The sequence below is a fragment of the Setaria viridis genome, chromosome 7 (genome assembly GCF_005286985.2).
Source record: "Setaria viridis chromosome 7, Setaria_viridis_v4.0, whole genome shotgun sequence".
Taxonomy (NCBI): domain Eukaryota; kingdom Viridiplantae; phylum Streptophyta; class Magnoliopsida; order Poales; family Poaceae; genus Setaria; species Setaria viridis.
In genome coordinates, this window is record NC_048269.2 from 22,645,437 (window position 1) to 22,673,434 (window position 27,998).

General features: G+C 48.7%; 3 protein-coding genes and 1 long non-coding RNA gene across 4 annotated transcripts; all 4 read left to right on the plus strand.

The window, feature by feature from the left end:
- The first annotated feature begins 12,157 nt into the window (after nt 1-12,157).
- LOC117862993 (uncharacterized) lies at nt 12,158-13,988 on the plus strand. The gene is made up of 3 exons (XR_004642115.2): nt 12,158-12,581; nt 13,022-13,091; nt 13,639-13,988. It is a non-coding gene; the product is annotated as an uncharacterized lncRNA (long non-coding RNA).
- Nucleotides 13,989-15,872: 1,884 nt separating this feature from the next.
- Nucleotides 15,873-17,483, plus strand: LOC117864766 (uncharacterized). The gene has a single exon (XM_034748865.2). The coding sequence runs from the start codon at nt 16,520-16,522 to the stop codon at nt 17,117-17,119; it is 600 nt and encodes a 199-aa protein (XP_034604756.1). The 5' UTR covers nt 15,873-16,519; the 3' UTR covers nt 17,120-17,483.
- Nucleotides 17,484-19,661: 2,178 nt separating this feature from the next.
- On the plus strand, nt 19,662-20,807 carry LOC117865522 (uncharacterized). The gene has a single exon (XM_034749748.2). The coding sequence runs from the start codon at nt 20,049-20,051 to the stop codon at nt 20,544-20,546; it is 498 nt and encodes a 165-aa protein (XP_034605639.1). The 5' UTR covers nt 19,662-20,048; the 3' UTR covers nt 20,547-20,807.
- Nucleotides 20,808-22,195: 1,388 nt separating this feature from the next.
- On the plus strand, nt 22,196-27,952 carry LOC117865521 (protoporphyrinogen oxidase, mitochondrial). The gene is made up of 17 exons (XM_034749747.2): nt 22,196-22,450; nt 22,568-22,703; nt 23,039-23,104; nt 23,192-23,242; nt 23,328-23,384; nt 23,768-23,853; nt 24,061-24,097; nt 24,207-24,272; nt 24,487-24,527; nt 25,046-25,178; nt 25,901-26,089; nt 26,264-26,338; nt 26,477-26,603; nt 26,779-26,887; nt 26,962-27,036; nt 27,209-27,315; nt 27,601-27,952. The coding sequence occupies exons 1-17, from the start codon at nt 22,290-22,292 to the stop codon at nt 27,711-27,713; spliced, it is 1,629 nt and encodes a 542-aa protein (XP_034605638.1). The 5' UTR covers nt 22,196-22,289; the 3' UTR covers nt 27,714-27,952.
- The last annotated feature ends 46 nt before the right edge of the window (nt 27,953-27,998 follow it).

The following is a 27,998-nucleotide window of genomic DNA, read 5'->3' on the forward strand; positions in this document are numbered from 1 at the left end:
CTTCGCGCGGCGCTACTGCAGCAACCGGCGACGGTGGCGCCGGTGGCCTCTCCGGCGACGGTGGCGCCGGTGGCCTCTCCAGCGACGGCGGCGCCGGCGGGCTCTCTGACTGTCGAAGAAATCAGCCGGGCACTCGCTGCACTGGGCGTTCAGGCTGGCCAGGGCTGCTTGCTTGAGCAGGCCGTAGCCCAGCCAGGCAATTCGCCGGGCAGGACGGCCCAACAAGCGACGCCTACTCCGACAACTGAGGAGGTCCACTGGGCCCTTGACGCGCTGGCCTTTGAGGCTGGCCAGGGCAGCCAGCCCATGCAGGTCACAGCGCAGCCAGACAGCCTGCCTGCAAAAGGGGCCCAACAGACGGCATCTGCTACACCAGCCCAACATGAGAGCCCATCTCCGCCTGAGCTAGAGCATCTGAGCTATGGCCCGGTCCATGAACTCAACACTGAGCAAGCCATTGTGATCCACCCAATGCATCCAACACCAATACACTACCACCGCAGATCAGGGACGGCACACAAAGCCACACCAGAACGGCCCAACCCAACTCCATCGCCCCTAACCGCACCACTGACCAACCTACCGCCACAAATCGACAACCTCTTCGCAACACCCCCGCCACCAGCCGCCAAGCAAGCCCCACCACAACGTGCGCGAAAAGGCCGCACCTTCGACATGACTAAAGTCCGACGGAGTGCACGCCTAGCAAAAAAACCAGCCCTGCCAGCAGTAGAGCGCGCACAGCGTAACCTTTGCAAGAAACTGGGTGTTGACACTGATGAGACAATGTCAATTGAACAGGTTTTGCAGGAATTCATTAACATGTTCCAGGGGCCGCTGCCGGACTACATCATCTCGGCCATGACTGTCCTATTCGACCTCGACGACGAAGCGGCGAGCCAAACAAATGAAGCACTTCTGCAGATAGCTGGCGCCGATGTGGGTGAGCTCCAGGAGACGGACTACGAGGCTGCATGATCTTTGCTACCGCAACTCACCCAAGCGTCAATTGCCATTTATGTATCTCTACTATTATGTACCTTATAACTATGTCCCTCACCCTGCTGGCTGCGACCTTCGGGGAGGACTCCACTCACGCCCTGCTGGCTGCGACCTTCGGGCGAAAACAGCGAACGACAGACCACGCCACGCCCACGTCAATCCTAAAACGACTACGCCGTTAACTACTACTGCAAAATGCGCCAATGAACGGGAGACACCAGAGCCGGTGTCCTGGAACAACAACAAGCACTTCTATGGAATTGCCATCTTACGAGGCCCACGGACACTGCTGCGTCTAATGCTACAGAAAATGCAAGTCGGCCACCTAGCTTTCGTGCGCCACAATTTCAACTACCATGAGTAGCAATTTTCAAATAATGAGCTGGAACATGCGAGGGTTGAACGCTCCGGCGAGATGTCTCACTGTTCGCGAAACCATTGCAGCCACACCATGCCACATTATATGTTTACAGGAAACAAAACTGCAAAGTATTGATGCGACGCTTGCGAACCTGCTAGGGGGTTCTCGCCTAGCTAACTTCACATATCAAGCGGCTTCAGGCACAAAAGGTGGTATACTGCTTCTCTGGGATGAACGAGTCTTTGACATGCAGGATATCCACACAAGTCGATTTTTTATCTCAGCAACAGCAATAGTTAAGCATAGTAACACTCGGTTCCAACTCACGACGGTATACGGCCCAACACGGCACTCAGCAAAGCCTGCATTCCTACGCCAACTGCGAACAATGGCTCCTGACGACACCACTCCATGGCTAATCCTGGGCGACTTTAACTTAATCTACAGTGCTAGAGATAAGAACAACAGCAACCTCAATCGCAGCCTGATGAGGAGATTCAGATCAGCACTGAATTATTGCGGACTTAAGGAAATTCACCTACAAAACAGACGATTTACATGGAGCAATGCAAGACGTCAGCCGACGCTAACACGAATTGATAGAGTGTTCTGCAACGCTTCTTGGGATGTAAAATTCGACGACCACGTCCTCCACGCCCTATCTTCTTCGCACTCGGACCACTGCCCACTACTACTTGCGCAACATTCGGGACCTCGCAAACCGACACCACTCCGCTTTGAAAATTTTTGGACGCGACTACCAGGTTTCTATGAAACCGTAGATAAAGAATGGTCCAAGCCGACTACGCACACAGAGCCATTCCATAGACTGGGCTGTAAACTGCACAATACTGCCCGAGCACTAAGATCTTGGAGCAGAGCGCACGTCTCCGACGCCCGTTTAAAACTGCATATGGCCCAAGAAGTCATTCTGCGCCTCGATGAAGCCGAGGAAGCACGAACGCTCACAGAACAAGAACGCACCATACGTAGCAAACTTAAAACACGACTCCTGGGATGGGCGATCGTAGAGAAGATGAGAAGGAAACAGAGTTCCAGGATAACCTATCTACGAGAAGGTGATGCGAATACCAAGTTTTTCCACCTGAAGGCAAACGGGCGGAGGCGGAGAAACTTCATCCAACGGTTGAAGACCGGAAATAACTGGGCAGTAACGCACTTGCAAAAACAACAAATCGTCCAAGACCACTTCGACAACGTCATGTCCGCTCCTCCTACCCGCACTAGAACCTTCAACTGGGACAAGCTGCAATTCCCAGCAGTGGATTTAACCGGAATTGACAATCCTTTCTCAGATAAGGAAATACAAAATGCCATAGCTGCCCTACCAAAAGATAAAGCACCAGGCCCCGACGGCTTCACCGGATTGTTCTTTAAATCATGCTGGCATATCATCAAAGGCGACGTTATTGCGGCGGTAAACGCTTTCCATGCGGGGAGATGCAACGACCTAAACCTGCTTAACACAGCGGCCATTGTATTGGTACCCAAAAAGGATGGAGCTGAAACCATAAGCGATTTCAGACCGATCAGCCTTATACATGCCATAGCAAAGATTATTACCAAAGTGCTGGCAACCAGACTTCAGCCCTACATGGACAAATTGATTTCGCCAAGCCAAAGTGCCTTCATAAAAGGGCGGAGCATCCACGACAATTTCCTGTATGTTCGGAACATGGCCAGGAGGTTCCACAGAAGCAGAACACCAACACTGCTAATGAAGCTGGACATCTCCAAAGCTTTTGACTCCGTCCGCTGGGACTACCTACTTGAATTGCTGCAACATAGGGGATTCCCTGCACGGTGGCGTAACTGGATCACGGCGTTAATGGTCACATCAACCTCCAAAGTCCTCCTAAATGGAATTCCAACCGACAAAATTGTGCATGGGCGAGGTCTACGACAAGGAGACCCCCTCTCTCCCTTCCTCTTCATCTTGGCAATAGACCCTCTGTACCAATTAATGCACACGGCGACGGGAATGGGATTACTTAAAAAGTTAGGGGGCCGCACGCCACGCACCAGCATCTCTATGTACGCCGATGATGCGGCTATCTTCATAAAACCAACAAAGGAAGACGTCGCAAACATCACAAAGCTCCTACATTTATTCGGAGAAGCCACCGGACTATGCACAAACCTGGAAAAGACAATAGTGGCTCCTATCAGCTGCAATAATATAGACCTCGACGACATACTCTCCGAATGGCCAATCACTCGAACCGGTTTCCCTTTAAAATACCTCGGATTACCTCTTGCGATACGGCGCTTAAAGAAAGTTGACTTCCAACCCCTGATAGACAAGGCAGCTAAAAAACTATCTGGGTGGCAAAACCGCAACATCACGCAAGCAGGACGAGTCTGCCTCGCCAAAGCTGTCCTTTCTGCGCAACCTTTATATCTACTAACTGTCTTAAAACCGCCAAGCGAAGTCCTGGAAGAGCTAGATAAAATACGGAAACGATTCGTTTGGGCGGGGGACAATTTGCTAACAGGGGGCAAGTGCAAGGTCAACTGGATCAAAACCTGCTTACCCAAAGAGAATGGCGGACTAGGAGTGTTGAACCTACATAATTTTGCTAAAGCACTGCAACTACGATGGCTCTGGCACGAGTGGGCATCCCCGGGGAAGACATGGATTGGACTCAACATCCCATGCGATGACTCTGATCGACGCTTATTCGAGGCCTGCACAATTCTAACAGTGGGAAACGGCCGCAAAACAAGCTTCTGGCACTCAGCTTGGGGAAGGGGTACCTGCCCAAAAGACATTGCACCCAACATATACAAACTATCCAGGGGAAACGCAAAACTCTTGCAGAGGCAATACACAACAATAAATGGGTGACGGACATAAACATCCACGCCGGCATAACAACGCAACACCTACGTGAATTCATCCTGCTATGGCGACTAGTAGCGACAGTGAACCTCCAAGCACAGCAAGAGGACACAATATGCTGGAAATTCACAAAAAATGGACAATACTCAGCAGCATCCGCGTACAAGGCACAATTCGTCGGCTCCACTTACGCACCGCACAGTAAGACAATATGGAAATGCTGGGCACCACCGAAATGCAAATTTTTTGCCTGGCTGGTGCTCCAGGATAGGGTCTGGACAGCTGACCGGCTGGCGCGCAGAGGCTGGCCACACTCACCAAATTGCCCTCTATGTCGAGTCCACCAGGAGACAGCGCATCATCTCCTGACGCAATGCAGATACACCAAGCGCATATGGAGTCTTATAGCCACCTGGGCCTTGCAACCCAGTCTACACCCCTCAAACTGGCCCCCATCCGATAATGCTCTTGAATGGTGGCTAAATATGACTACAAGGGCCGAAGCCCCTCGGCAAGGAACTTGTTCTATGGGCCTGCTGGTAATATGGGAGATTTGGAAGGAACGCAATCGACGAATCTTCAACCACCAAGAGATGGCCGCATCCTCACTGATGGCGCAGATCAAAGCGGAAGCTGACACATGGATTATAGCAGGGGCAAGAGCACTAGCGTTGATCTTATCTAGAGAGTAGTCGCGATATACGTACAAACGAAAACCTTGTTTTTTCTCCTGTAACAATTTGTTTATCTACTCTATCAATGAAATAGGCACGGTCCCGTGCCCATTCGTTCAAAAAAAAATGAATGCTCGAGCCATAGTTGAATAGGTTCATGTGATGCCATTTGCCATCGGGCGGCGAGGGCCAGCGGACGAACGGGGGTGGCCAACAGGGCGGCAGGGACAGGCTGCGGCGGCAGACGGCGTCGACGTGCTCTCGATCTTCAAGGAAGGCATCAGCGTGGGCGCCTACAGAGCGACGGAGAATGGCGTCTTCGTCGCGTGCTCCGCCGGGAACTAGAGGCCGACCGGCCGGGCATAGGCACGCTGGCCAACGGCGCGCCGTGGCTCACCACCGCCATCGACCGCCTAGCTAGTTCGTCCTCGGCAACGGCAAGAACCTCACCGGGGTGTCCTCGTACCGGCGACCCCTTGCCGTTGCTGCTCGTCTACGCTGCTGCCAAAGCGTCCAACGACACCACGGGCAAGGAAGGGCGCGGCTCTGCTTGGCCGGCCGGCAAGATGGTAATCCGCATGCAACCGTGGCGTGGACCACGTGGTGCAGAAAGGCATCACCGTCAAGAACGCCGGAGGCGCCGGCATGGTTGTGGTGAACTCGGCGGCGGAAGGCGAGGACCTGAATACCTGATCCCCGACCTGCACGTCCTCCCGGCAACCAGCGATTGGGAAAACTGACGGCGACGCCATCAAGGCCGTCCGGCGCAAACCCGACGGCGTGGCCGTCATATCGCCCGGTGACGACGGGCGTCCAGTCGGCGCCCGTGGTCGTCGGCTTCTTGTCTTGGGGGTCGAACATCTTGTCGCCGGGGGTGCTCAAGCCGGACATGATCGGCCGCAGGGTGAACACACATCCTGGTGGCGTGGGGTGGGGACACCTCGCCGTCGGGGGGCCCCGGCCCCGGCGACACCAGACCGGGCATGCACCTCCACGGGCGGCGCGGCGCGGCCGCAGTGGAGCCCCTCGGCGATCCGCTTGGCGCTGATGAGTGATGACGACAGCGGTCACGGCATACCCCGACGGGCAGGCCGTCCTCGACCTACCCGACGGGCAGGCCGTCCTCGACCTACCCGACGGGCAGGCCGTCCTCGACCTACCCGACGGGCACGCGGCGATGCCCTTTGCCATGGACCCGGCTACGGGTCCATCAACTACCCTACGTTCGCGGTGCAGCTCCCGGCGGCACGGCGCGGTGACCAACGTGGGGCCGCAGCCCCGCCGGACGTACAGGGCGAAGCCCAATGTGACGGCGGTCTTTGGCTCATCGACTAGCTAAGGGCGATTGATCAATGTCAAGAAATATCTATCCATATGTTTCAAGAAGAAGACCGATCACCGTCTCAAGAGCATAGAATTAAAATTACATCACATCATAATATGAAAACAAGCTAGAGCATGTATGTGATCGTCATGTTCAAGATTTACTAAGTGATCATCAACAACCAAATAACAGGATGGAATGAACGAACGAATCTAATAATAACCTAGCAGTACTAGTTGTTGTATGTGCGAGAAAGCCATGCCCCGAGGGCCAGGAGGGCAGCGATGAGGGCGAGGAAGACGCAAACCAAGGCGACGGCCATCCAGTTGTAGCCGAAGCAGGCGACGAGAGGGGCGACCCACGAGAGGGGCAGGCCGATCCAGGTGGCGCCGACGTCGACGAGTGCCTTCCGCACGGCGAAGGGCGCGCTTGGCAGGAACAGGTGCATGTACATCATCACCACCGATAGCACCGCCATGTAGATTCCCCACATCATGACAGCCGCCAGCCGCCACGGGTCGCTGCGGACGGAGTTGCGGACGGATTCGGAGAAGACGTACTCATCATAGCTCAGGCAGTAGCATATAGCCGCCGCGCTGCAGATGCTGAAACATGGGAGGAAGGCGGCCACCACCCACATTGCAGCACGAGGTACCAACGACCTGGCGTTCACTTCCCCCACCGTCGGTCCCGGCGCCGGCGCCGATAGAATCCTCATGATGACGACTTGATCTCGATCTGGCAGACGTAAAACGTAATACGTTGACGCTCTAGATGAGCCCTAGATGGACGGGAAACTTACTACCTTTAGGGCTCCTTTGGGAACCCAAATTCCCACTGGGATCCCCTTTTTCCCCAGAAAGGCCCACCACGTGGATTTCGGCCTCGGGCCAAATCTTCCCGTCGTTTGGCAGCCCACGACCACGGGTCTGTCACCCCTATCCCTTGATTTTCCCTGGCGGCCCCTCCGACCACGCCGGCCCCTCCGACCAAGCGCCGTCGATGGGGAGCCCTTCCTCTCTCCGCTCCACTACGCCGCCTCCGCGTCTGCTCCACCACGCCACCTCCCCGTCCGCCCAGATCTAGTTCCTGCTACTTGGATCTCCTCCCCCCTTCGATGTGGAGGATGCTCACCAAGCACGAAGTGAATGAAGGCGACATCAAGCTGCTAGCTCGTGCAGCATGGAAGAGGGGAGCAGCTTCTTGGTGGAGGAAATCAGAGAAGGGGATGGAGCTTGTGAGAGGGGCGCTGGTCTGCTTGCTCTGCTCGAGCAAGGGAGGACAGAGGACCTGAGATGACTTGGCCTCCATGGATTTGTGCTGCTGGTGCTTGAGTTGTGAGAGATAGAGATTAGGAGGAAGGGGAGACCGATTGGAGCAGCCGGTGTGCTGGTTGTTGGATTCGATGGAAGTGCAGGAAGATTAAGGCTGCAGGTGCTGGCGATTTGAAGAGCCACAGCTGCTTGCTCGCTCATGCGAGAAAGAACAGCGGGAGAGAGAGGCTTGCGGCAGCGGCTTGGGAAGATAAGGCTGAGGCAAGGCGGCGGTGTGCTGTCGAGCAGAGACGGCACGGGCGAGGAGGGGCCGGCCGGACCGTGCGCACGCGCGGTGGCAGCGCCGTGACCAGCACGCGCGGTTGCGGCATGGGCCACGGTATAGCCGGGTGGAGCAGCCGGCCAGCGGTGGCACCGGGTTGGGCTAGCAGCAGCCAAACAGTGACGGGAAAGGGCTAAAAAACCCTATGGTGGAAGGGATTTGAAAATTAAGAAAAATTCCTGTAAAGCCATTCCTTCCCTAGCTAATGAACCTATGCTTCTAAGGAGCAAAGTTTTCCAAATGGGCCAGGCCCACTGGGCAGCCCGAGGCCCGGCATGAAAAAACCCGGCACGAACACGGGCCCGGCACGAGGGGAATAGTGCTCGGGCCGGCCCAGCACGACGATAGTGCCGGGCCTGGGCCGCATTCCCGGCACGCTGGGCCAGCACGGCCCGGCACGATTTTTTGGCCGGCCCGATGCCGGCCCGACACCCCCGCGCCCCTCGCCTCCCGACCGTTGATCTCCCTCGTCCCGTCGCCTCCCGACCGTTGGATCGAGCCGTTGGGGAGGGGGTATATAAGCCCCGACGCGCCGGTCGCCCACTCGCCCCGCAAACCCTAGCTCATTTCTTCCCCTCCGCCCGCCGCTCTCTCGCTCTGGTCTCTCAGATCTGGATCTCGCTCTGGTCCTCTCCGCTCTCGCTCTCCTCTGGCTCTCCGCCTCCCGCACGCCTCGCCGGCTCGCCGGTCGCCGCCTCTGGCTCTCCTCCTCTCCGCCTCCGCTCTCTCGTCTCCTCCCTCGCCGGCGACCGCTGGCCCCCCTCGCCTCCCGACCGTTGTGGTGTTGTCTGTTGGTGTTCTACTGATTCGTTCTTGTTTCATCTTCTTCCTCCCCCAACCCCCTCCTCCTCTCGCCTCCTCCCTCTCCGGCAACCGAAGGCCGGCGTCGGCCGCCTACCGGCGCCGCTAGCCCCCCTCGCCTCCCGACCGTTGTCTGTTGGTGTTCTTCTACTGATTCGTTGGTGTTCTTCTTCCCCCAACCCCCACCTCCTCTCGCTCCTCCCTGGCTCCGGTGTTCAGATCCGTTGTTAGTTCACCTAGCCGTGCGCTCTGGTGATCTGGATTCGTTGGTAAGCCGTTGCGTTGTTGTCTTCTTCCCCCACCTCTCGCTCTCGCCCACTCCTCTATCCACTGTCCTGTTGCCTCCTCTCGCTCCTCCCTGGCTCTGTGCTCCAGAACCGTTGTCCGTTGACCATCGCCGCGCGCTCTGGTGCTTCGGATTCGTTGGTAAGCTGTTGCGTTATTGTCTGCTGGTGTTCTTCTACTAATTTGTTGGTGTTCCTCTCGACCTCTCCTGACTCGTTCTTGTTTTGTGTTCGAGGTTGATCCGTTGAGGGACCAGAGCGTTGGCGATGGACGGCGGCGACGATTTCCAGGAGCACACCATCAACGACGAGCTTCGGATGATGGGCCAGCGAGGTGATGATGAGAGTGACATGGAGGCAGAGCGGGACGAGCTCTTCGATCGTAGCGCTGTCGATCCAATCGACATAGCTGCGACTGAAGCACCACCTGCTGGTCAAGAAGCACCTGATGCTGATCCAGACATGGTGAGCAGTGGCACCAAGAGGTCCCGTTCCACCACCTCTGAGTGCTGGAAGGACTTTGAAAAGATCTTCCAGGACATCAATGGGAAGAAGGTAAGGGTCTCTGCCAAGTGTAATCATTGTGGCATTATATATGCTGCAAGATCTTCCATTGGCACTGGCCATCTCAACAGGCATGTTGAGAAATGCCCAAACAGGAGGGCTAAGGTTCGTAATTCCCAGTCTCTGATCCATTTCAACCCTGACGGTTCTGTCCGTCAATGGGATTACTCTGCTGAGGTAGCTCGTACTCAATTATGTCGTTTGATTGCTAGACTAGATCTTCCTCCGTGTTTCGGTGCATCTCCTGCTTTTGAAGAGTATATTAAACTTGCTCATAATTCTAGGTTTTCTGTTGTTTCTACGCAATCAACCACTAGAGATATGTGCAAGTACTTTACTGATTGCCGTGCTAAGCTTATTGAATCATTTGTTGCCGTTTCATCTGTGTCTATCACTTCTGATATCTGGTCTGGTAATGCTAAGGAAGATTACCTTAGTGTGGTTGCTCATTATGTTAATGCTGATTGGCAATTAGAGAAGAGGTTAATTGGTTTAAGGCTTATTGATGAATCTCACTCTGGCCAGAACATTTCTGACCGTGTGACTATTGTGCTAGAGGAGTATGGTTTGATTTCAAAGGTGTTTTCTGTTACTTTGGATAATGCCTCTGCTAATACTACTGCTATGGAGAAACTTAGTCCTAAATTAGCTGCTTATGTTGGAACATTGTTCTTACATCAGCGTTGTGCTTGTCATATCATCAATCTCATGGTTAAATCTGCCATTAGTCTGATTGAGCCATATCTAGATGCATTTAGATCTGCAATATCTTTCATCAATGCTTCTAACCAGCGCATTGCTGCATTTAAGAGATTTTGTCTAGCTGTGAATGTTCGTCCTAGAAAGTTTGGTTTGGACATGGAGGTAAGGTGGAACTCCACTTATCTCATGCTCAAGCATTTGCTCCCTTACAGACAGACATTTAATGTTTTCATTGAGACTAACTATCCTAGGGGTGAAAGAGATCCTTTACTGTTGACAGAGGATCATTGGACTGTTGCACAGAGTATGTTATCCTTCTTTGAACTCTTTTATAATTGTACTGTTGCACTATCTGGTGTTTATTATCCTACCTCTCCACTTATGTTGCATCAGCTAATTTTGATTGCTAAGCATCTTAGACATTATGAAAATGATGAATTGCTTAGGCATGTTGTTGTTCCTATGAAAGATTACTATCTTAAGTACTGGAGAGACATTCCTATACTTTATTCTGTTGCATTCATATTGGACCCTAGAGCTAAATTGAAAGGTTTTCAAAATGTGCTCAGGTTGTTATCTAGTCTTACTGGTACTGATTATTCTGCTTACTTCACTGATGCTAGAGCTGAACTGTCTACTGCATTTAAACTGTATGATGACAAGTTTGGTGCAGTAAAATTGCAAACTCCTCCACCTCCATCCACTTCTGGTAAGAAAACTAGTGCTTGGGATGACATTTTTTCCACTGGTTCAGATTGTGGTGTATCTACCTTTGGAATTAATGATCTCCCTGGTACTTCTTTCTCCACCCCTCCTCCCTCTTTGTCTCTTGCTTTGTCTAGAAGGTCATCTGCAAGTGCTTTGCTGCAAGCAGCAAGCACTTCTGCAACTGCCAGTGGTATGGCTATGGGCAATGAACTCTCTACCTACTTGGACAGTGACACTGTCACCCATTTTGATGATAACTTCAACATCTTATCTTGGTGGCATGAGCATAAAAGAACTTATCCTGTTCTGTCCATCTTAGCTAGAGATGTTCTTTCTATTCCTGTTTCCACAGTTTCATCTGAATCTGTTTTCAGCACTACTGGCAGGATCATTGAGGAGAGGCGGCGTCGATTGAAACCGGAGACGGTCGAGATGCTTTCTTGTGTCAAGGATTGGGAGGCTGCAGAAGCAAGACTTCAGAACTTAATAGAGGATGAAGAATTTGAGGAGAGTTTTGCTAATTTGTACCTAGATGTCGATGAGAATTCAGAAGTGTAACACTGGCCTGTAATAACTTAAGTTTTAGAACTATTATTTGATTGAGCTGGGCTGTACTCTTTTTTCCTATCCAGGGTTTTTTCTCACGAGGTGTGAGTTTTACCTGGATAGGTTTTTAATGAGGCAGCCATTGCACCAGCTCAAACTTAAAATTTATAATCTCTTGTCTCTCTGTGATGTTGATCTGTGATGTGTTGATTTGTGAATTGTGATTTGTGAAGTTTGATAAGATCATTTTATTCTGTTGAAGTTAAAAGCTATAGATCAATGACTTGTGTTGTGTATGTTGTGTTAATAAGTATGAGTGGTCATGAGACCTTAGTGCCTGGCCCGGCACTAGCACGTTAGTGCCTACCGTGCCACCGTGCCGGCTCGGCCCTAAAAAAAGGCCGTAGTGCCGGGCCTGGGCTGCCTGTTGGGCACGACGGCACGACACGGCACGGCACGACAGAGGGGTCGGGCTATTTCGTGCCGGGCCTTTTCGTGCTAGGGCCGGGCTAGGGCCGGGCGGCCCATATGGAAATCTATACTAAGGAGCTCTTAATTTTATATAGGTGTGCGTAGTTCTAAAAATGGTTTGGGCTGAAATAACTTTAACAGTTTGGATTTTGCTTTGAGCTTACTGTAGGTGCGAATGGGCTAACGTTGCTAATAAATTCACTTGGTTTGGGTTCTACCTCCGTAGCCATTTGGAATTTGGTGTGGCGATTATGCATGGGTTGTCGCATGGGCCGGTAGCGAGTCTGCGACTGCGAGTAGCTAGCGCCTAGCGAGCACCGAGCAGTCACCAGACTCACCACGCGCCCGACCCACCTCCCATCGCATCCTCTCACCTCGCCTCCCTTTCCCCGCCACCGCCGCCACGCGCCCGACCCACCTCCGCCTCGCCTGCGCTGCCGCAACACCACCATATCACCCGCAGGCCGCAGCCAACGCCACGTCGCCACCACACCTGGCCTCCCTCCCGATCCAGACTCCTCCATGGCCGGCGGAGGGACGAGCTCTCCATGAAGCCGGCGGCCGAGCTGTTCAAGAATCCGGCCTTCGGGATCTACCTCATAGGCGAGGCCGCTTACAACCGCGTCCACCGTCCCTCCGGCGATCACCACCACTAGACGGCCGGTCGGGATCCGTGGCTTCCAAGGTAAATCCCCCACCCGCTTCCCTATTTCTTGTGGCAATGGTTTCGTGGTTGACGAGAGCAGCACTGGAGCGAAATGTTGTGGTGCGGCCGGTGCGGTGAGTTGCTTGCTGGAGGTGGAGAGGAGGAGAAAAGGGAGATGCACTGCTGCCGCTTTTATTTGTGCTGTCAACCAGAAAATAAAAAAACAATGCATGTAATTTGCTTGCGTTTTTGTTTTCTGATCCCGGAAATTTTTTAGATGGAGGTGACTCTTGAACTCTTGAGTCCCAATTCCCTTAACAATGCCCCATAATCTGCATTGTCCACATCACCTTTAACTTTATGAACAACCAAATAGCATATTTTGCTTAGGCTTAATAAACAGATGATGCATTTAAAAGATTTCACACTTGTACTTAAAACTTTTACCCTGTTGTGATATTCATAACTTTTCAATGCAGCTGAAATGGTCAGAAGACAAGCTCTCTTTCCTGGTGACTCTGAGTTGCAACCGTTGCTTCACATTTTCAGGTATGTTTTCCCTTCTGCATTCAGACGTTGGTGCCATAATATGAGTAATACCTTGCTTAGTTGCTAGGATAGTGTCATTCTTTTGGTCGTGAAGTTATGGTTCTCTAACCAAGTTGAAGGAATGCTGCATTAAATTAGTTCTTGCTTGGCATAATCTGAAATGTGCTATTATGTGTGATGACAGTTTGATTTTCCTCACTCTTCTCTGTTAGACACTACTAGTACCCTTGGTTGTTCTAACTTTCAAGAAATAGACAATTGTGCATATATAACCTGAATTTGATCCATTTCCTTTCTCATATTTGGAATGGGTCTATCGTGTCTACATTTTCTTTTGGTATTACCTGTATGTTCTTAACATGCTTCATATCAGTTTGTTCATTCGTTTGTCAGTGATAACATTGGCTAAATTGTCACTTCAGAGCTAAATCAATATCTGATTATGCCTTGAAAGAGAAAAGTCTGCTTATGGCTTTATTAGGATGTTTTGTCCAAAAGAAAGAAACAAAGAAATTGAGCTGATGGTTTTGTGATTGACGTGTTGCAGAAAATGCTTCAGCTTGATCCTTCAAACAGGATATCAGCTGTCGCAGCGATGGAGCATCCCTACTTCGATAGCCTTGCAAGTCCCAGTTCTAGTCCTTGTACCATGCGATTCCGAAGATGCTACTCTCAAGAAGTGAGCTTAGTGATGGAGCTATGAATTTCACTTGCCATCTAGGCAACTGGCTCATACACATTACCGAGTGTAAAATTGCCATGTATGACTGAATGAACCATATGCTTTCTTGTACCAACTTGCTGTCCCTACATTGGGACGCGAAGGAATTGGCCTCCTATCAGTGAACGGAATTGGCCTCCTATCAGTGGCTGGCTGCTTGTTCAGGAGCGCATTCAGTGCCGCGCGAATCTCGCCAAGAAGCACATTCTGGATGATCCGGCTTGTGAACTGTGTGGGCAGCCCGAGGACTGCGACCACATCATCTTTCACTGCAAGTTCGCGGCACACGCATGGGAGGCGCTGGGTATCTCAACTACCGGTGCTTCAGTAAAGCAGCTGTGGACTGTTGCTCGTCCGACAACGGTCCCAGCGCAAGAATTCTCAAGCTTCCTCCTCCTACTATGCTGGCTTCTCTGGAAACACAGGAATGAGGTTGTGTTCCGCCACTCCCCTCCGTCGCACGAAAGGTTCTGGCAAACCTGCAGAGACGAAGCCCGATTGTGGAGCCAACGGTTTAGGGCAGAAGAGCGAGTTACCGCTGAGACTTGGTGTTTAGTTTTTGGTTCAATGTAAACCGAACTGTATGTCTGACAAACCTTACCCCCTCCTATTTTCAAACCTGCTAAAAATGTCAGTGTAAAGACTTTTGGCCTCCAAAAGGCTCAATGAATGAATGAATCAGGTGGGGATCTTCCTCCCCGTTGAACAAAAAAAATAGCTGAGCAAAAGTTTTTGTTTTGATTCTACAGGAATTCCATGTTCCATTTTTGTTGATGGGAGCGGACCTTGCAACTTGTTTGGCTACTAGTAGCTACCTAATAGGTTATTATTGGGTTGTAACCATATTTGGCCAGCAGTTTATATAACTTATGCACTAGAAAGTTGGGGTGGTATGGTATTTGATTGTGAAGGTTTGAATTGGAGCGGGTTACATTTATTTCCCTTGTGAGAATAGGTTGGTGGGGTTACAACTTGGGTTACAGCCCAATTAGCAGGGCTAGGTGTGCGTGTGGTATATATAATGCTTCTTTGTTGAAAATTGTATTACACGAATTCAGGTTTTTTTTTTTAAAAAAAAGCGAGCGTGCGTGCGGATAGCCATAACGTGGATCAAATTATTAAGTGATCGATCGATCAATCTGATCTAACAACTAGTGCAATGCACACCTAGTACGTAGATGGCTAGCTGTAGGCGCCTAACGAGGGAGACCCGGTCAAGGCGACGAGCAACCACGTGCAGGTGGCCGAGACGGCCATCCACCCGAGTACCCGCTGCCCAGGCCCCTGGCCGTAGCGGCCGCTATTCGCGTCCCCCGCCTCCGTGCTGGCCGTGCGCATCCCGCGGCGACCGGACCTCCTTAGTCCAGTCCGGCCCGGTTCGCCGCCGTGTTCGCCGACTGGTGGTACGACGCCGCGAAGGGCCGCGAGCCGACGAGCTTGTTGCTGCACGCCGGCGCAGACTGCAGTCGATCAGTCGATCAGTGGTTCAGAATTCGTAGGCCCGTCATGTTCTTCAGACTGCAGTCGATCAGTGATTCTCTGATGCTAATGTGTCATGCATGTTGCCTCCTTTGTGTGACTTGCGCTCTTCTGCCCTTTCTCATCATCGCTTCTTTCTTCAGTATTCAGTGTCAGAGTAGCTCATTCTGTCTTCTTTTTTTTTAAACGTAAAGTAGCTCATTCTGTCAGATTGCAGTTTCAGTTCATTCACAGAGCTATGATAGGCGATGCGTCGAACTTGGAAAGATTTTGCAAGCCAGATTTAGGGGCCGTTTGGGGGGACTTCTCCCAAAACGGCTTCACCGGTGAAGTGAAAGTCGGTGAAGTCAAAAAAATTGGCTTCACCTGTCTTCTAGTTTATTTTAACCCCAGCTTACAAACAGCTTCACGCTACAGTTGTCTCGATTTGCGCAAGATGAAGCCAAAGCTAAAATGAGCTGTGCCAAAGAGGGATCGGTAGTCCTTGTCCATGTATACTATCCAGAGGAGGGAAGTTACCGTCGGTTCAAATAGCGGTAGCTGGCTTTTGCCGTTTAATCCGGTGGTAGGGGTCTATTTCTGCAAATTTTTTAATCGGTTATTTATTTTTGCAAAATCGTAAAAGAAAAAATATAAAAATAAAAAAAATTCGATACTTTTGGGTTGACAGATTGGGCCACAAATGCAGTCGAGCCGCTTGCTATTGGGCTGCTTCAAAAGCTTTTGGGCTTTGCCACTTTTCTGCCTCATTTCCTTCTTTCCTTCCTCCTTGGCCAACCAAGAAAATGTTCCGTTTCACGCTGGTGGGTGCTTGGGCAAAACAATCCATCCTCCTCCACCTGTCGCGGAGCCTGCCAGGTGAAATTGGTCTGAAACAACCTGCCCGGTGGGATCTGACGGCCGTGATGTCTTGACCGGCACGCAATTACTCGCAGCATCCCCTTCCGTCCTCCCCCCACGCGCTGCGTGTGCCTCTTCCGGCGTCCGGTGCACCGTACGGCCGTCGTCGGGAACCGAGACCTGGGGCCCACATCGTAACCAACCCACTAACAAACTCATCAGCCAGCCGTCTTCGTCTTCCTCTACAAATACCCACCGGCACGGGCAGGGGCAACGCCACCTCCCAAACACGCGCAATCCAACGAGAGCAACGCGAGCGAACTCGAAAGCCAGAGAGCGAGAGGAGACGCAGGAAGCGAGGAGGAGGAGGAAGGGGAGCGAAGGCGCCATGGCCGACGACAACAGCGTCGCGAAGATCATCGGCCTCACCGGCCTCGCGCTCTCGAGCGGCGCCTCCGCTGCCTTGGCTACCGGCGCGTGCAGCTGGTGCGCGCTCCAGGCCTACCGCGAGGGCCGGCTCTCGCGAGGGTGGTGGTGGCTGCGCGTCGGCTCGCTCGGCGGCGTCTCGACCCTGGAGCAGGCGCTGGACTACGACTGCGCCCTGTGCCGCCGCGGCCTGGACCAGCGGGAGGAGGTCCGCACGCTCTCCTGCGACCACGTCTTCCACCTCCGCAAGAGCGCCAAGTGCGAGAACACCATCGACGCCTGGCTCCGCGAGAACCAAATGCGCTGCCCGGTCTGCTGCAAGATCGCCTACCCCGTGCTGCCATGGAAGCCGCCGCCGGCATCCGCGCCACCGGCGCCCGCGCGGTCGCCGTCGACGACGGATTTGGAGGCTCAGCTACCGCTGCCGTCGGCCTTTGTGGCGCGACCGCGGAGGCAACCGCCGCGGCTGCCGTCGGAGTGGTTCGAGGATACACTACAGCCGCCATCGCCATCGCCATCACCATCGCCATCGCCATCGCCATCGCCATCGCCATCGCAGTAGACATGCACGATCGAGCTTGGATGGAACGGTGCGTCTTGTGGGGCAGTCTGGATCAGTTCTTCGGGAGTTTTTTCAAGGATTCTTTCATCGTTTCTTTTTCTGCGTTGTTGGAACTGATGGACGGTAGTGAGTCTTGTCTGATGGTCTGGATTAGTTCTTGAAAGATTCCTTCGTTGTTTCGCTATTTTGCTTTCCTGGAACACATCGAGGTTAGATGCGTTTATGCTTACCTGCGTTTATGCTATTTGTTCAGAGCTGCGTTCACCTGTGATGTACTAATCATCTGAATGTGGTCAAGAAATGGTGATTTGTTAGTTGTTGGATCAGTTATAATGTTCTGACGAAATTCAGTGGATTCTTGGCTAGTCGCTTTTAATAATCTGCTCCAGTTGATACTGCTTAGAAGGCATCTTATGCCGAGAAATTTATGATTTGGTCAGAACGGTAGAATGCATTGTTGATTTTTCTTGCGGTACTGCTTGAAATACTCTGGTAATGCCGCCTCAAAACAAAATCCTCTGGTAATTCTTTATCTGAGTCCCAAACTCTGAAGATTTTTTGTCTAACACATGATGAATGGACCTTGTGACCTGCTTTGCTTATTTTGATGCCGTTTTGTTTGCTTCATCTGATTGCTCTTGCATTCTAGTTCAGTGATAGCAACAGGAGCTACTGCTTGTACTGTTACCTGAAGACTAGTATATGACTGATGGTGCCAATTTACTAGTCTGAAGCAGAAGTAGGGGAATGTGCCTTCTCAATGTTCAGTTTCATGACTTCTCTGCTGTTTTGATGTATGAAATGGCTAATTAGGTGATGACGTTAGGTTCCAGCATTCCATTTTGTGTTAATATCAGGAACAGTTGATGCATCGATTCTCTTGAATCTGATCTTCTACTCCCATCATGCCAGTGAGACATTTCCATATTTCAGTAGGGGATGAGCTCTGAATGACCCCTATGGCGTTCTGCTCAAGAATGCACCATTTTCCTTTCTTTTGCGGTTCTCCGATCTGAAAACTGTCGTTCCAATTTATTTTGCAGTAGCAGCACATTTCGGTACTGGAAAGCTCTATTGTGTTAGGCTAAAAATGTTCACATTTGTCTCTTCATTATTTTTCAATCCAAGTGATAAATTTTTTATCTGTACTCATAGGTTCAAAATTCAGACACAGTCATAGTAGGCACAGGCGTTGGAGTAGTACCCCCAGTAGTTAAATTCAACTGGTTTTGTTTGGATTTAGGTTTCAGTGCACTCTCCTTTTTCTGTGGTTCAAGTGTAAGTACCACTTTCACCAGTTACATACCCCTGATGTTCTCTGTTTATCTACTTTGGCTTCCTTCCCTTCTGAATTTGGGCCGGCATTGAGTTCCCCTCCTAGCTTCAGTGTCAAAGCATTCAGAGTTCTTCAGACTTGTCAATTAGCCAAGTAGCACAGTTTTCGTTGCGACAACTAACTAGTAGTGAGTAGTTCATACCATAGGCCACATCAATCATGATAGCCACATAAAATACTACGACCTCAACATCAATCCTTTCTTTTGCGGTTCTCTAATCTGAAAAGTGTCTTTCCAATTTCTTTTGCAGTAGGAGCACATTTTGGTACTGAAAATCTCTATTGCGTCAGGCTAAAAATGTTTGCCAATTGTTTCTTCATAAATTTTCACTTAATTCAGATACAGTCATAGAAGTCATTGGCGTTGGAGTACCCCCAGCAGTTAAATTTTGTTGATTTTGTTTAGATTCAGGTTTCAGTGAACTGTCCTTTTGCTGTGGTTCACATAATCACATTGGCCTCCTTCCTTTCTGAATTTGGGGGGAGTACTGAATTCCCCTGCTATAGCTTCAGTGCCAGTGTCAAAGCATTCAAGAGTTCTTCAGACTGGCCAATTAGCCAGGAGCACTGCTTGTCTGCTTCCATTGCGACAACTAACAAGCACAGCATCCGTTTTTTTAGGACCAAGCTCAGCATCCGTCGTTGGGTGGCATATGCCGTGGCTTTGTGATCCTCATTTTACTCATACGCTGTTTACGATTCAGAATTCGGAGTTGCTGGATCCGTTACGTTCAGAGTTCGGAGCGCCCAATTTGACCCCAAGGCCTCCACGACCGCGAACAATCTGCGCCTCCAGCACCACTGCACCAGCAACTCCCATCCACAGACAAAACGGCGCACAAGGCACAAGCAAATCCCCATCAGAGCCCCAAAGCCATAGGAACTTGTCTCATCGACTGCCACTAGCGTCTCTTCCTCCCACGCTTCGCCCCGCCATTATCGCCCCAGCTGCCTGCGCTGCGCGCTTGCTCGCTTCGGCACAAGCACAACCGCTTCATCGCCACATCTGCCGCCGCCGGCCTTTGCGCCCCGCCGGCGAGTTCGGTCGTCATCGTCAGCGGCTCAACGTCCGGCCGCCCGGCGTCAGGTCAGCGAGAGCTCTTTGCTTTTCTGCCTGAGCGGGTGTATCTGGGCCTTGGCGCCCGCGATTTGTTCGACGAAATGTCGTGTGGGCTTCGTTCGAGGGTACGCTTTGGGTTGGGCCGCTGTGATGCCTACGGTTGCGCCGGCAAAACTCATCCATACGACCATACCCTTCGAAAATCGAGAAATGTCTAATTTCACCAATCTGATGCAGTACCTTAACGATTTCATTTAGGCATTTAGCAAATCATTTCCGAGTTATCTAAACAGATTATCCAAGATTGGCCACATCTGAGACCCTGGGCCCCATATGCTAACCAACGACAAATAGCCATGTGCAGCCACCCCTTCGTCTACAAATAGCCACCGCGCCAAGGCCACCGTTCAAACGGCACAATTCGACACGGCACACGAGCGAACAAGAAAGCAGCTAAAGCAGAGCAAGAGAGCGAGATAGGAGGAGAAGCAAGAAGCAGTCAAGAGGTCAGGGGTGAGAACTGAGAAGGCACCATGGCCGACGACGACGCCGCCAGCCTCGGGCAGGCCGTCGCCGTCGTGGCCGTGGGCAGCTTCTCCATGCTCCTGGTCGTCGGCGCGGGCTTCTGGGCCATGGAGGCCTACGGCACCGGGCGGCTAGCGAGGTGCTGGCGGTGGCTGCGGGTCATGGCGCTCGGCGGCGTGACGACCCTGGAGCGGAAGCTGAGCTACAACTGCGCCATGTGCCAGTACAGCCTGGACGCCCGCGAGGTGGTTCGCACCCTCTCCTGCAACCACGTGTTCCACTGCCGCGAGACCGACAAGTGCAGGAACGTCATCGACAGGTGGCTCGTGCAGGAGAGCATGATCTGCCCCATCTGCCGCAATAGCCCCCTCCCCGTGCTGCCGTGGAAGGCCCGGCCGCCGTTGTCGCCGGCGCCGGCGCCGTCGGGTTCGGCGGAGCAACCAATGCCGGTGTCGGAGGAGCCGTCGCGGAGGTTGGAGGATCCGTTACTGCAGTCATCGCAGTAGACGTACATGATGGGTCTTCAATGCGACATCTTAGACAGTCTCGAGCTCTGGATAAGCTCTTGGAGAGGTTCGTTGAAGGATTCTCTCTCCTTATTCTGTTTCGCGTTCTTGAAAACCGATCGAAACCTGCGTATGAATATGCCATGTCATCCTTGCTGTCCATGTGGCTTTGTCATATGAAAACTGAGAAGCATCTTTCGAGTTTCTTGTGTACTACTGTAGCTACCAGCACAATTCTCACTGAAAAGCTCCATTCTGTCAGTCCTAGAATGTTGCTCGTTGCCTATCTTTTTCACTCTTAGCTCAGATTTGGTCGTAGGAAGTTGGAATACGCTGAAATTTTAATTTTTCTGTGTGTATAAGCAGCAGTTGGCCCTGATAATGTTTCTTGCTTCGAATTAGCATGTATGAGTAAGTTGGCTCTACGCTGGGAATGCCCCCGCCCAGTTCCAGTGTCAGAGTTCGTCGGGTTCCTGTATTCTTCAGACTTTTGTGTCCGTGTGTTCAGCCTGGGATCGGAGTTGTTCCTCCACATTGCACGCCGCATTGCTGCTCCTAGTTTATTCACCATTTTTGTGACGCGTGAGCTCCGAAAGGCTCTGCTAAAACTACCTTTGTTCCTCCAATGTCAGTATGTGAGGACAAATTCCTGAGAGGAAGGTGCCGCCATGCGTTGTCTGGCAAAGCTGGGCGAGCTTTTTTCGCGTGCCAAAAACAAACCCGTACATTTGGTTGTTGAAAATATGATGATTCGTTTCATGACCTGCGTGTGATATGCCATGTCTGTACCTGAAATATTATTTCCGATTTCCAGCTGGCATTATCTCTTTGTTATCTGAAAATGCTAAAGAAAAACGCCATTCCAGTGTCTTGCGTACGATCTGCATATTTTTCTAGTGAAAATGTGATTCTATAAGACCTCTGTCTCTTGGCACCCCTCTATGCTTGCCCATTAGGCCATGTTTCTTCATTAATTTTCTTTCAATTGATGGGCTACCAGCACTGGAACATTGGATGAAGCAAAGCAAATCAGCAGGGCTAGCCCACCCTGCTCGTAAGCGGGGCCGGCCCAACATCCAACTTCTAAAGCCGAACCACGGACAAAAACTGGCTTCTACTAAAACTTCTCTAAAAACACGTTTTACTGAGGTCCTTTGGTTCCAAGCACTAAAGTTAAAAGTTTAGTTCCTGTATCAACGTTAAGATACTAATTAAAAGTATTAAATATAGATTAATTACAAAACTAATTGCACAAATGGAGGTTAATTCGCGAGACAAATTTATTAAACCTAATTAGTTCATGATTTGACAGTGTGATGCTACAGTAAATATGTGCTAATCATGAATTAGTTAGGCTTAATAGATTCGTCTAGCGAATTAGCTTCCATCTATGTAATTAGTTTTATAATTAGCTCATGCATCCGAAGATTTGATGTGACAAGTAATTTTAGCTCAAGGATTCAAGCATCCAACATATTTAATTTTTATGATATGCAAACAAAAACTAAAGTGTACTTGAAATATCGCAGTTTTTAAAGAGCATAGTAAAAAATCCACTACCAGTATACCACCAGCCATGGGAAACGGCGTGCGAAACGCCGGAACCCACCGGAAAGGTTTTTGACCTGAAAGCCCCCAACGACTCCACGAGACGGCGACTAGTCCACCCCTTCCCAAGCTCTCCAGCTAACTCCGATCCGCGCACAAGGCAACAAGCAAATCCCCATCCAAACCCCAAATCAAATGCTCTCTTCTTCGACTACCACCGCCTCCCCCGCTTCGTCACATCCTTATCGCCCCGCCTACCCGCGCGCCAGCCTCCGCCCCGTCCTCGCGATGGCGGGCTCCGACGACCCCCGCGCCGCGCCCGCCAGGTCGGTCGCCGTCATCGGCGCCGGAGTCAGGTGAGTGAGCGCACGCATTTCGGTGGTGGCGCTGCTTGCGGGTTTTGATCTGTGTTTGTGCCCGTGAGGTGTTTGATGGAATGGTGGTGGGGGTGTGCTCTGTGTTGTTTCGTGCAGCGGGCTCGCGGCGGCGTACAGGCTGAGGAAGAGCGGCGTGAACGTGACAGTGTTCGAGGCGGCCGACAGGGCGGGTGGGAAGATACGGACCAATTCGGAGGCCGGGTTCCTCTGGGACGAAGGGGCTAACACCATGGTGAGTGCATTTCGGTTCTGCTTACAATTTGTGGGCCTTGGTTGTGCTAGTCTGCATTGCTACTTCCCTCCCCCGCATGATTGTTATTGTGCCACTAGTTACTTAGTCAGTAGTCGTTGAAACGAGCCAAGCCAATTGAACAACCTGCTGTTTGTCTGCATTAGCATTTAGTCCGCATTGCCACATCATCTCGAAAACATGTGCTTCTGTGGGCAATTGGACAGCTGATTGTGCATTTTTGGTGGTGAACATGGATTTCTCTCCTTGTTTAGCTTGGAATTTGGTTTTGAGGTTAGCAGATTAGTTGATGAGGTTACTTAATATTTTGCCTGCAGACAGAAGGTGAACTGGAGGTCAGCAGGCTAATTGATGATCTTGGTCTACAAGACAGGCAGCAGTATGTATGTGCTAGTGTTGCCCTCCAAGCATTACTTATTTTCTTAATTTTTTCCCATTTCATATAGCTGATGGTTCAATATCTGTTTCAGCCTAACTCCCAGCACAAGCGTTACATTGTCAAAGATGGAGCACCGGCACTGGTAAAAAAGCTTTGATATAATCATGGGTGTCTCTTTTTTTTCCCACGTATTATCCTCACCTTCACCTCTGCCTTTTGGTTTCAAGATTCCTGCGGATCCCATTTCACTAATGAAAAGCAGTGTTCTTTCTACGAAATCAAAGGTATATTCAGCTATTGAAAACAGCCGATACTCTGTGGGCTATCTGGTTTGCTCGCTCCACCCTTTCACTTACTTCAAAGGGGATCTCAGACTACTTTCTTTGGGGCTATGCTAACTCATAGCAGCACCTATCACTAGAAACTCTTTCATTCCTCACTAGCAGTTCTTTGGAATTAGTTCCGTAGTAAAGTACCAGATTGGTTGGTTCGCATAACAAAATACCATATCATTCCTACTATCAGTGCCTACCTCCATTACTTGTAGTTACTTTACGTTAACTACATAACAAATTTTACATTTATTCAGTTTTTTCTCCAAGCCATGTAGTTATGCTTATGTTATATTCTTTGTATTGAATTATGTGCTATCCTTGTCTCTTTGCAGCTTGCGTTGTTTCTGGAGCCATTTCTGTACAAGAAAAGTAACACAAGAAACTCTGGGAAAGTGTCTGATGAGCATTTAAGTGAGAGGTGATTCTTCATACTTTTGGTGTCTTGCATTGCTGCGGATTTTCAAATGGCAATCATATAATAAACTCTTATTTTTGTTTAAGTCTTGAGCTATATACCAAGTGTTTCCTCAGTACACATATCCTTGCATGTCAATATGTACATCATTGCAGTGTTTTCTTTTGGGTGTGGAGATAATAGAATTGTCTTGTTTCAAAACATTCGCAGTGTCGGGAGCTTCTTTGAACGCCACTTTGGAAGAGAAGTGAGTTATTGTTTCTTGAAGAAAATATGGATAATCAAGTGACTGAAAATTAACAGACTTAGTCAGCATCAGAATTGGCCGTGGCTAAAAACTTCTAAATTTCTTACAGGTTGTTGACTATCTTATTGATCCATTTGTAGCTGGAACAAGTGCAGGAGATCCCGAGTCATTATCTGTGAGCTACTATGCCTTTTCCCATCATTCGTTTATAGATTTGGGACACATATTACTCTCTATATTTTTGCAGTAATGTAACTTGTGCATAACAGTACATCCCTTGATTGTGTGGTGTGTTTTTAGTGATGATATTCCACAAAATTACTGGCCCATATGATCCGATCGTATCATTAGCTTCTGTGTTGGTTATGAGTAATTGTTCGATTGTGCAGATTCGTCATGCATTTCCAGCATTGTGGAATTTGGAAAGAAAGTAAGTTGCATGTCAATTTTCCTGTTCATTCCTTTATTATGTTTTTATTACCTTTTCAATATAATTTCTTTTTCATATTTTTGTTTTTGCTATCCCGTTCCTTTATATTCATTCTTATGTTAGTACCTGCATGCTGCTGTATCATATTATCAATTTAATTTGAAAACCCTGCAAGTCAGCATTCATGGTATTATCATCATTCATCAAATTTAGTTTCTTGCATGCCTTTATTGTCTCATGCTGTAAGCTGGCTACTGCACTTTTAATTTTCTGCTGTAATTTGATGAATTGGGAATTGGCAGGCGAATACCTATTGATACTGCTTATTGTTTGCATCATACTTGTCTTGTCTTTTAAATCATATTTTCCGATAACCTGGTGGAGTTTTTCCTTGACATTTATATTTCAGTACTTCTTTGTGATAAATATGGTCAAAATCATCTTTTATGCTCAATTATATTTTAAAACAATCTTTTATTTTCTAATCATATTACTTCATATTCCTTCTATGCTCCCAGGTACCATTCTATCATTGTTGGTGCCATCTTGTCTAAGCTAACAGCTAAAGGTGACCCAGTAAAGACAGGAAGTGATTTATCAGGGAAAAGAAGGAATAGACGTGCGTCATTTTCATTTCATGGCGGCATGCAGGTATTCCTCCCCTGTTGCTTTTCAAACTATAATTCCTTGATGGAGATACTGTCATCTGTTTTAGTACTGTAAATGATTTTATCGGAAAGCCCTTCAAATTTCATCAGTCCTAGTAATGCTGTTACTGTTGGTGCCACTTAAAATTGGTGAATTCAGATTTCAGATCATGCAACTAAAAGAGTTGTTTGTTTGTACCACTCAAGGACATTACTTCCATGAAAGAGTATCACTTCTTTAATAAGTCTCACAGGCCAGAAAAGCTGGTACTATGTGGTTATTGTTTATATCCATGTCCAACTCAAGTCACCCTGTTACATTCTTCCATAATCATTATTTATAGACTTGATACAGGTTTATAAGCTTGCATATATGTATTTTGAGCAAATAAATGACTGAGTGAAAAATGTCTTTCAAGCAACTAAAAAGTTTTAAATGTTTGTAGATAGTTTGCATGGTAGAAATGATGAGTCCTGAATATACACACTTATCATGAGAAATACTAACGATTCAGATTCAATACTGCCCTGTCCCTTTATCTCTGTCTGAAAAAAGCCCATACCCACTGTATGGAATGCATTTTTTTGTAGTACAATATCAGTACCATCTAACATCTATGCAGTTAAAGTTCTCTATATTTATCAGTATTGTCTAACATCTATGTTGTTAAAGTTCTCTATTTTTTTTCTGGTTGAGAAAGCGTAAAAGTTATTTTTTTATTTCAGTCACTAATAAATGCACTTCACAATGAAGTTGGAGATGATAATGTGAAGCTTGGTACAGAAGTATTGTCATTGGCATGTACCTTTGACGGGCTCCCTTCGACCGGTGGGTGGTCGATTTCTGTTGATTCGAAGGATGCTGGTAGCAAGGATCTTGCTAAAAACCAAACCTTCGATGCTGTTATAATGACAGTAAGAACTTATAACCTGGATTCATCTTTTAGAACTTCTGGGCTCTGATCTAATAGATTTCTTGCCATTGATCTGTAGAGTTTGCCAGATTGGTACTTTTGTAATCAGTCAGGCTTTTATAAACATCAAGTATAGTCATGAAATAATATTTTCCCTCTGCAATTTTTCTTTCAGGCTCCATTGTCTAATGTCCAGAGGATGAAGTTCAGAAAAGGTGGAGCTCCCTTTGTGCTAGACTTTCTTCCTAAGGTCAGGTTAGGATCACCCTTTTAGGTTACCAAATGCAGCATTGGCATTGTTGTTCTTGCAAGCTATCATATTAAAATTTTACAATCATGAGATGTAACCACTTTCATTATCTACATTTCATTTTTTTTAATTATACAGGTGAATTATCTCCCGCTATCTCTTATGGTGACAGCTTTTAAGAAGGAAGATGTCAAAAAACCTCTGGAAGGATTTGGAGTCTTGATACCCTACAAAGAACAGCAAAAACATGGTCTGAAAACCCTTGGTAGGTTAGCTTAGCTTTAATTGGACTGTTCTCAGTTTGCAAGTCTTGTTGTTTTGAGCCATGAATTAAATGGTATAAAGTAGCTTGCCTCTTTTTATCTGGACTCTGCATTTATACTTTGGTTTGCTTTAGTACATTCTGTTTGTCATCCTTACACATGCCTCTGTTTGTGTAGGGACTCTGTTCTCCTCAATGATGTTCCCAGATCGAGCTCCTGATGACCAATATCTGTATACAACATTTGTTGGGGGAAGCCACAATAGAGATCTTGCTGGAGCTCCAACGTATAAATCTTATTTTGATTATTTTTGTTCTTTCTCCATTTTAGCTACATTTTTCTGATAATATACCTGTACAGGTCTATTTTGAAACAACTTGTGACTTCTGACCTTAAAAAGCTCTTGGGTGTAGAAGGGCAACCAACTTTTGTGAAGTAAGTACTCAAACATGCTATTCTAATTGTAGATATTCAATTGCTATATGCTGTTTTCTTTTCTTGTGGTCCGTCATTTTGTAGGGAGTAACATTTGTGCAATTCTTTTAACCACCACATGTTCATATTTTTCTACTTTATCTTTTATGTACTTATGTACTTATGTACTCAGGCATATATACTGGAGAAATGCTTTTCCTTTGTATGGCCGTGATTACGGTTCGGTATTGGACGCTATAGAGAAGATGGAGAAAAATCTTCCAGGGTTCTTCTACGCAGGCAAGCCACTAGTCTTTTGTTCAAAACAATTGTTAGATAAATGAACTATGCCCCTTGTTGACTGGGTACCACAATGTTTTTCAATATCTAGTCAACCTGTTATAGTTTCCCATTGCTACTGCGTTATTTCTAGATCTTCTGAAATGGATTCTATTATCTGAGAAAACATGTCAACTAACAGTCTAAACAGTTAGCAAACAATGAATAGTTTTTGTGAACAGTCTAAACCCGAGTCTTTGTGTGTTAGCTTGAAAAGTTTGTGTGAGCTTTTGTGCTGTCATATAGGAAATAACAAGGATGGGCTGGCTGTTGGTAATGTTATAGCTTCAGGAAGCAAGGCTGCTGAGCTTGCAATCTCGTATCTTGAATCTCAGACCAAGCACAATAATTCTCACTGAAGGTATCTTCTACCAATGGCAGACAAAATTACTCGGTTCATGCAGAATAGAAACCGTCGTGATGCAGTCCCAGAGCCTCTTCATGTATTATAGGCTTTCGTTAAACATCGACCCAGTGTAGACACATGTGTAAAGTGAAAAAAAATGAAAAATCTATTCTGGTGGCTGAAATACTTCTTTTTCCCCCAACAAGTGACCCTTGACACATGCTGCTGGAAATAAATTTAATTTTGTTGACATGTTTGAGAATACATGTGCTGACAACTTGACATGTAATATTTGTCC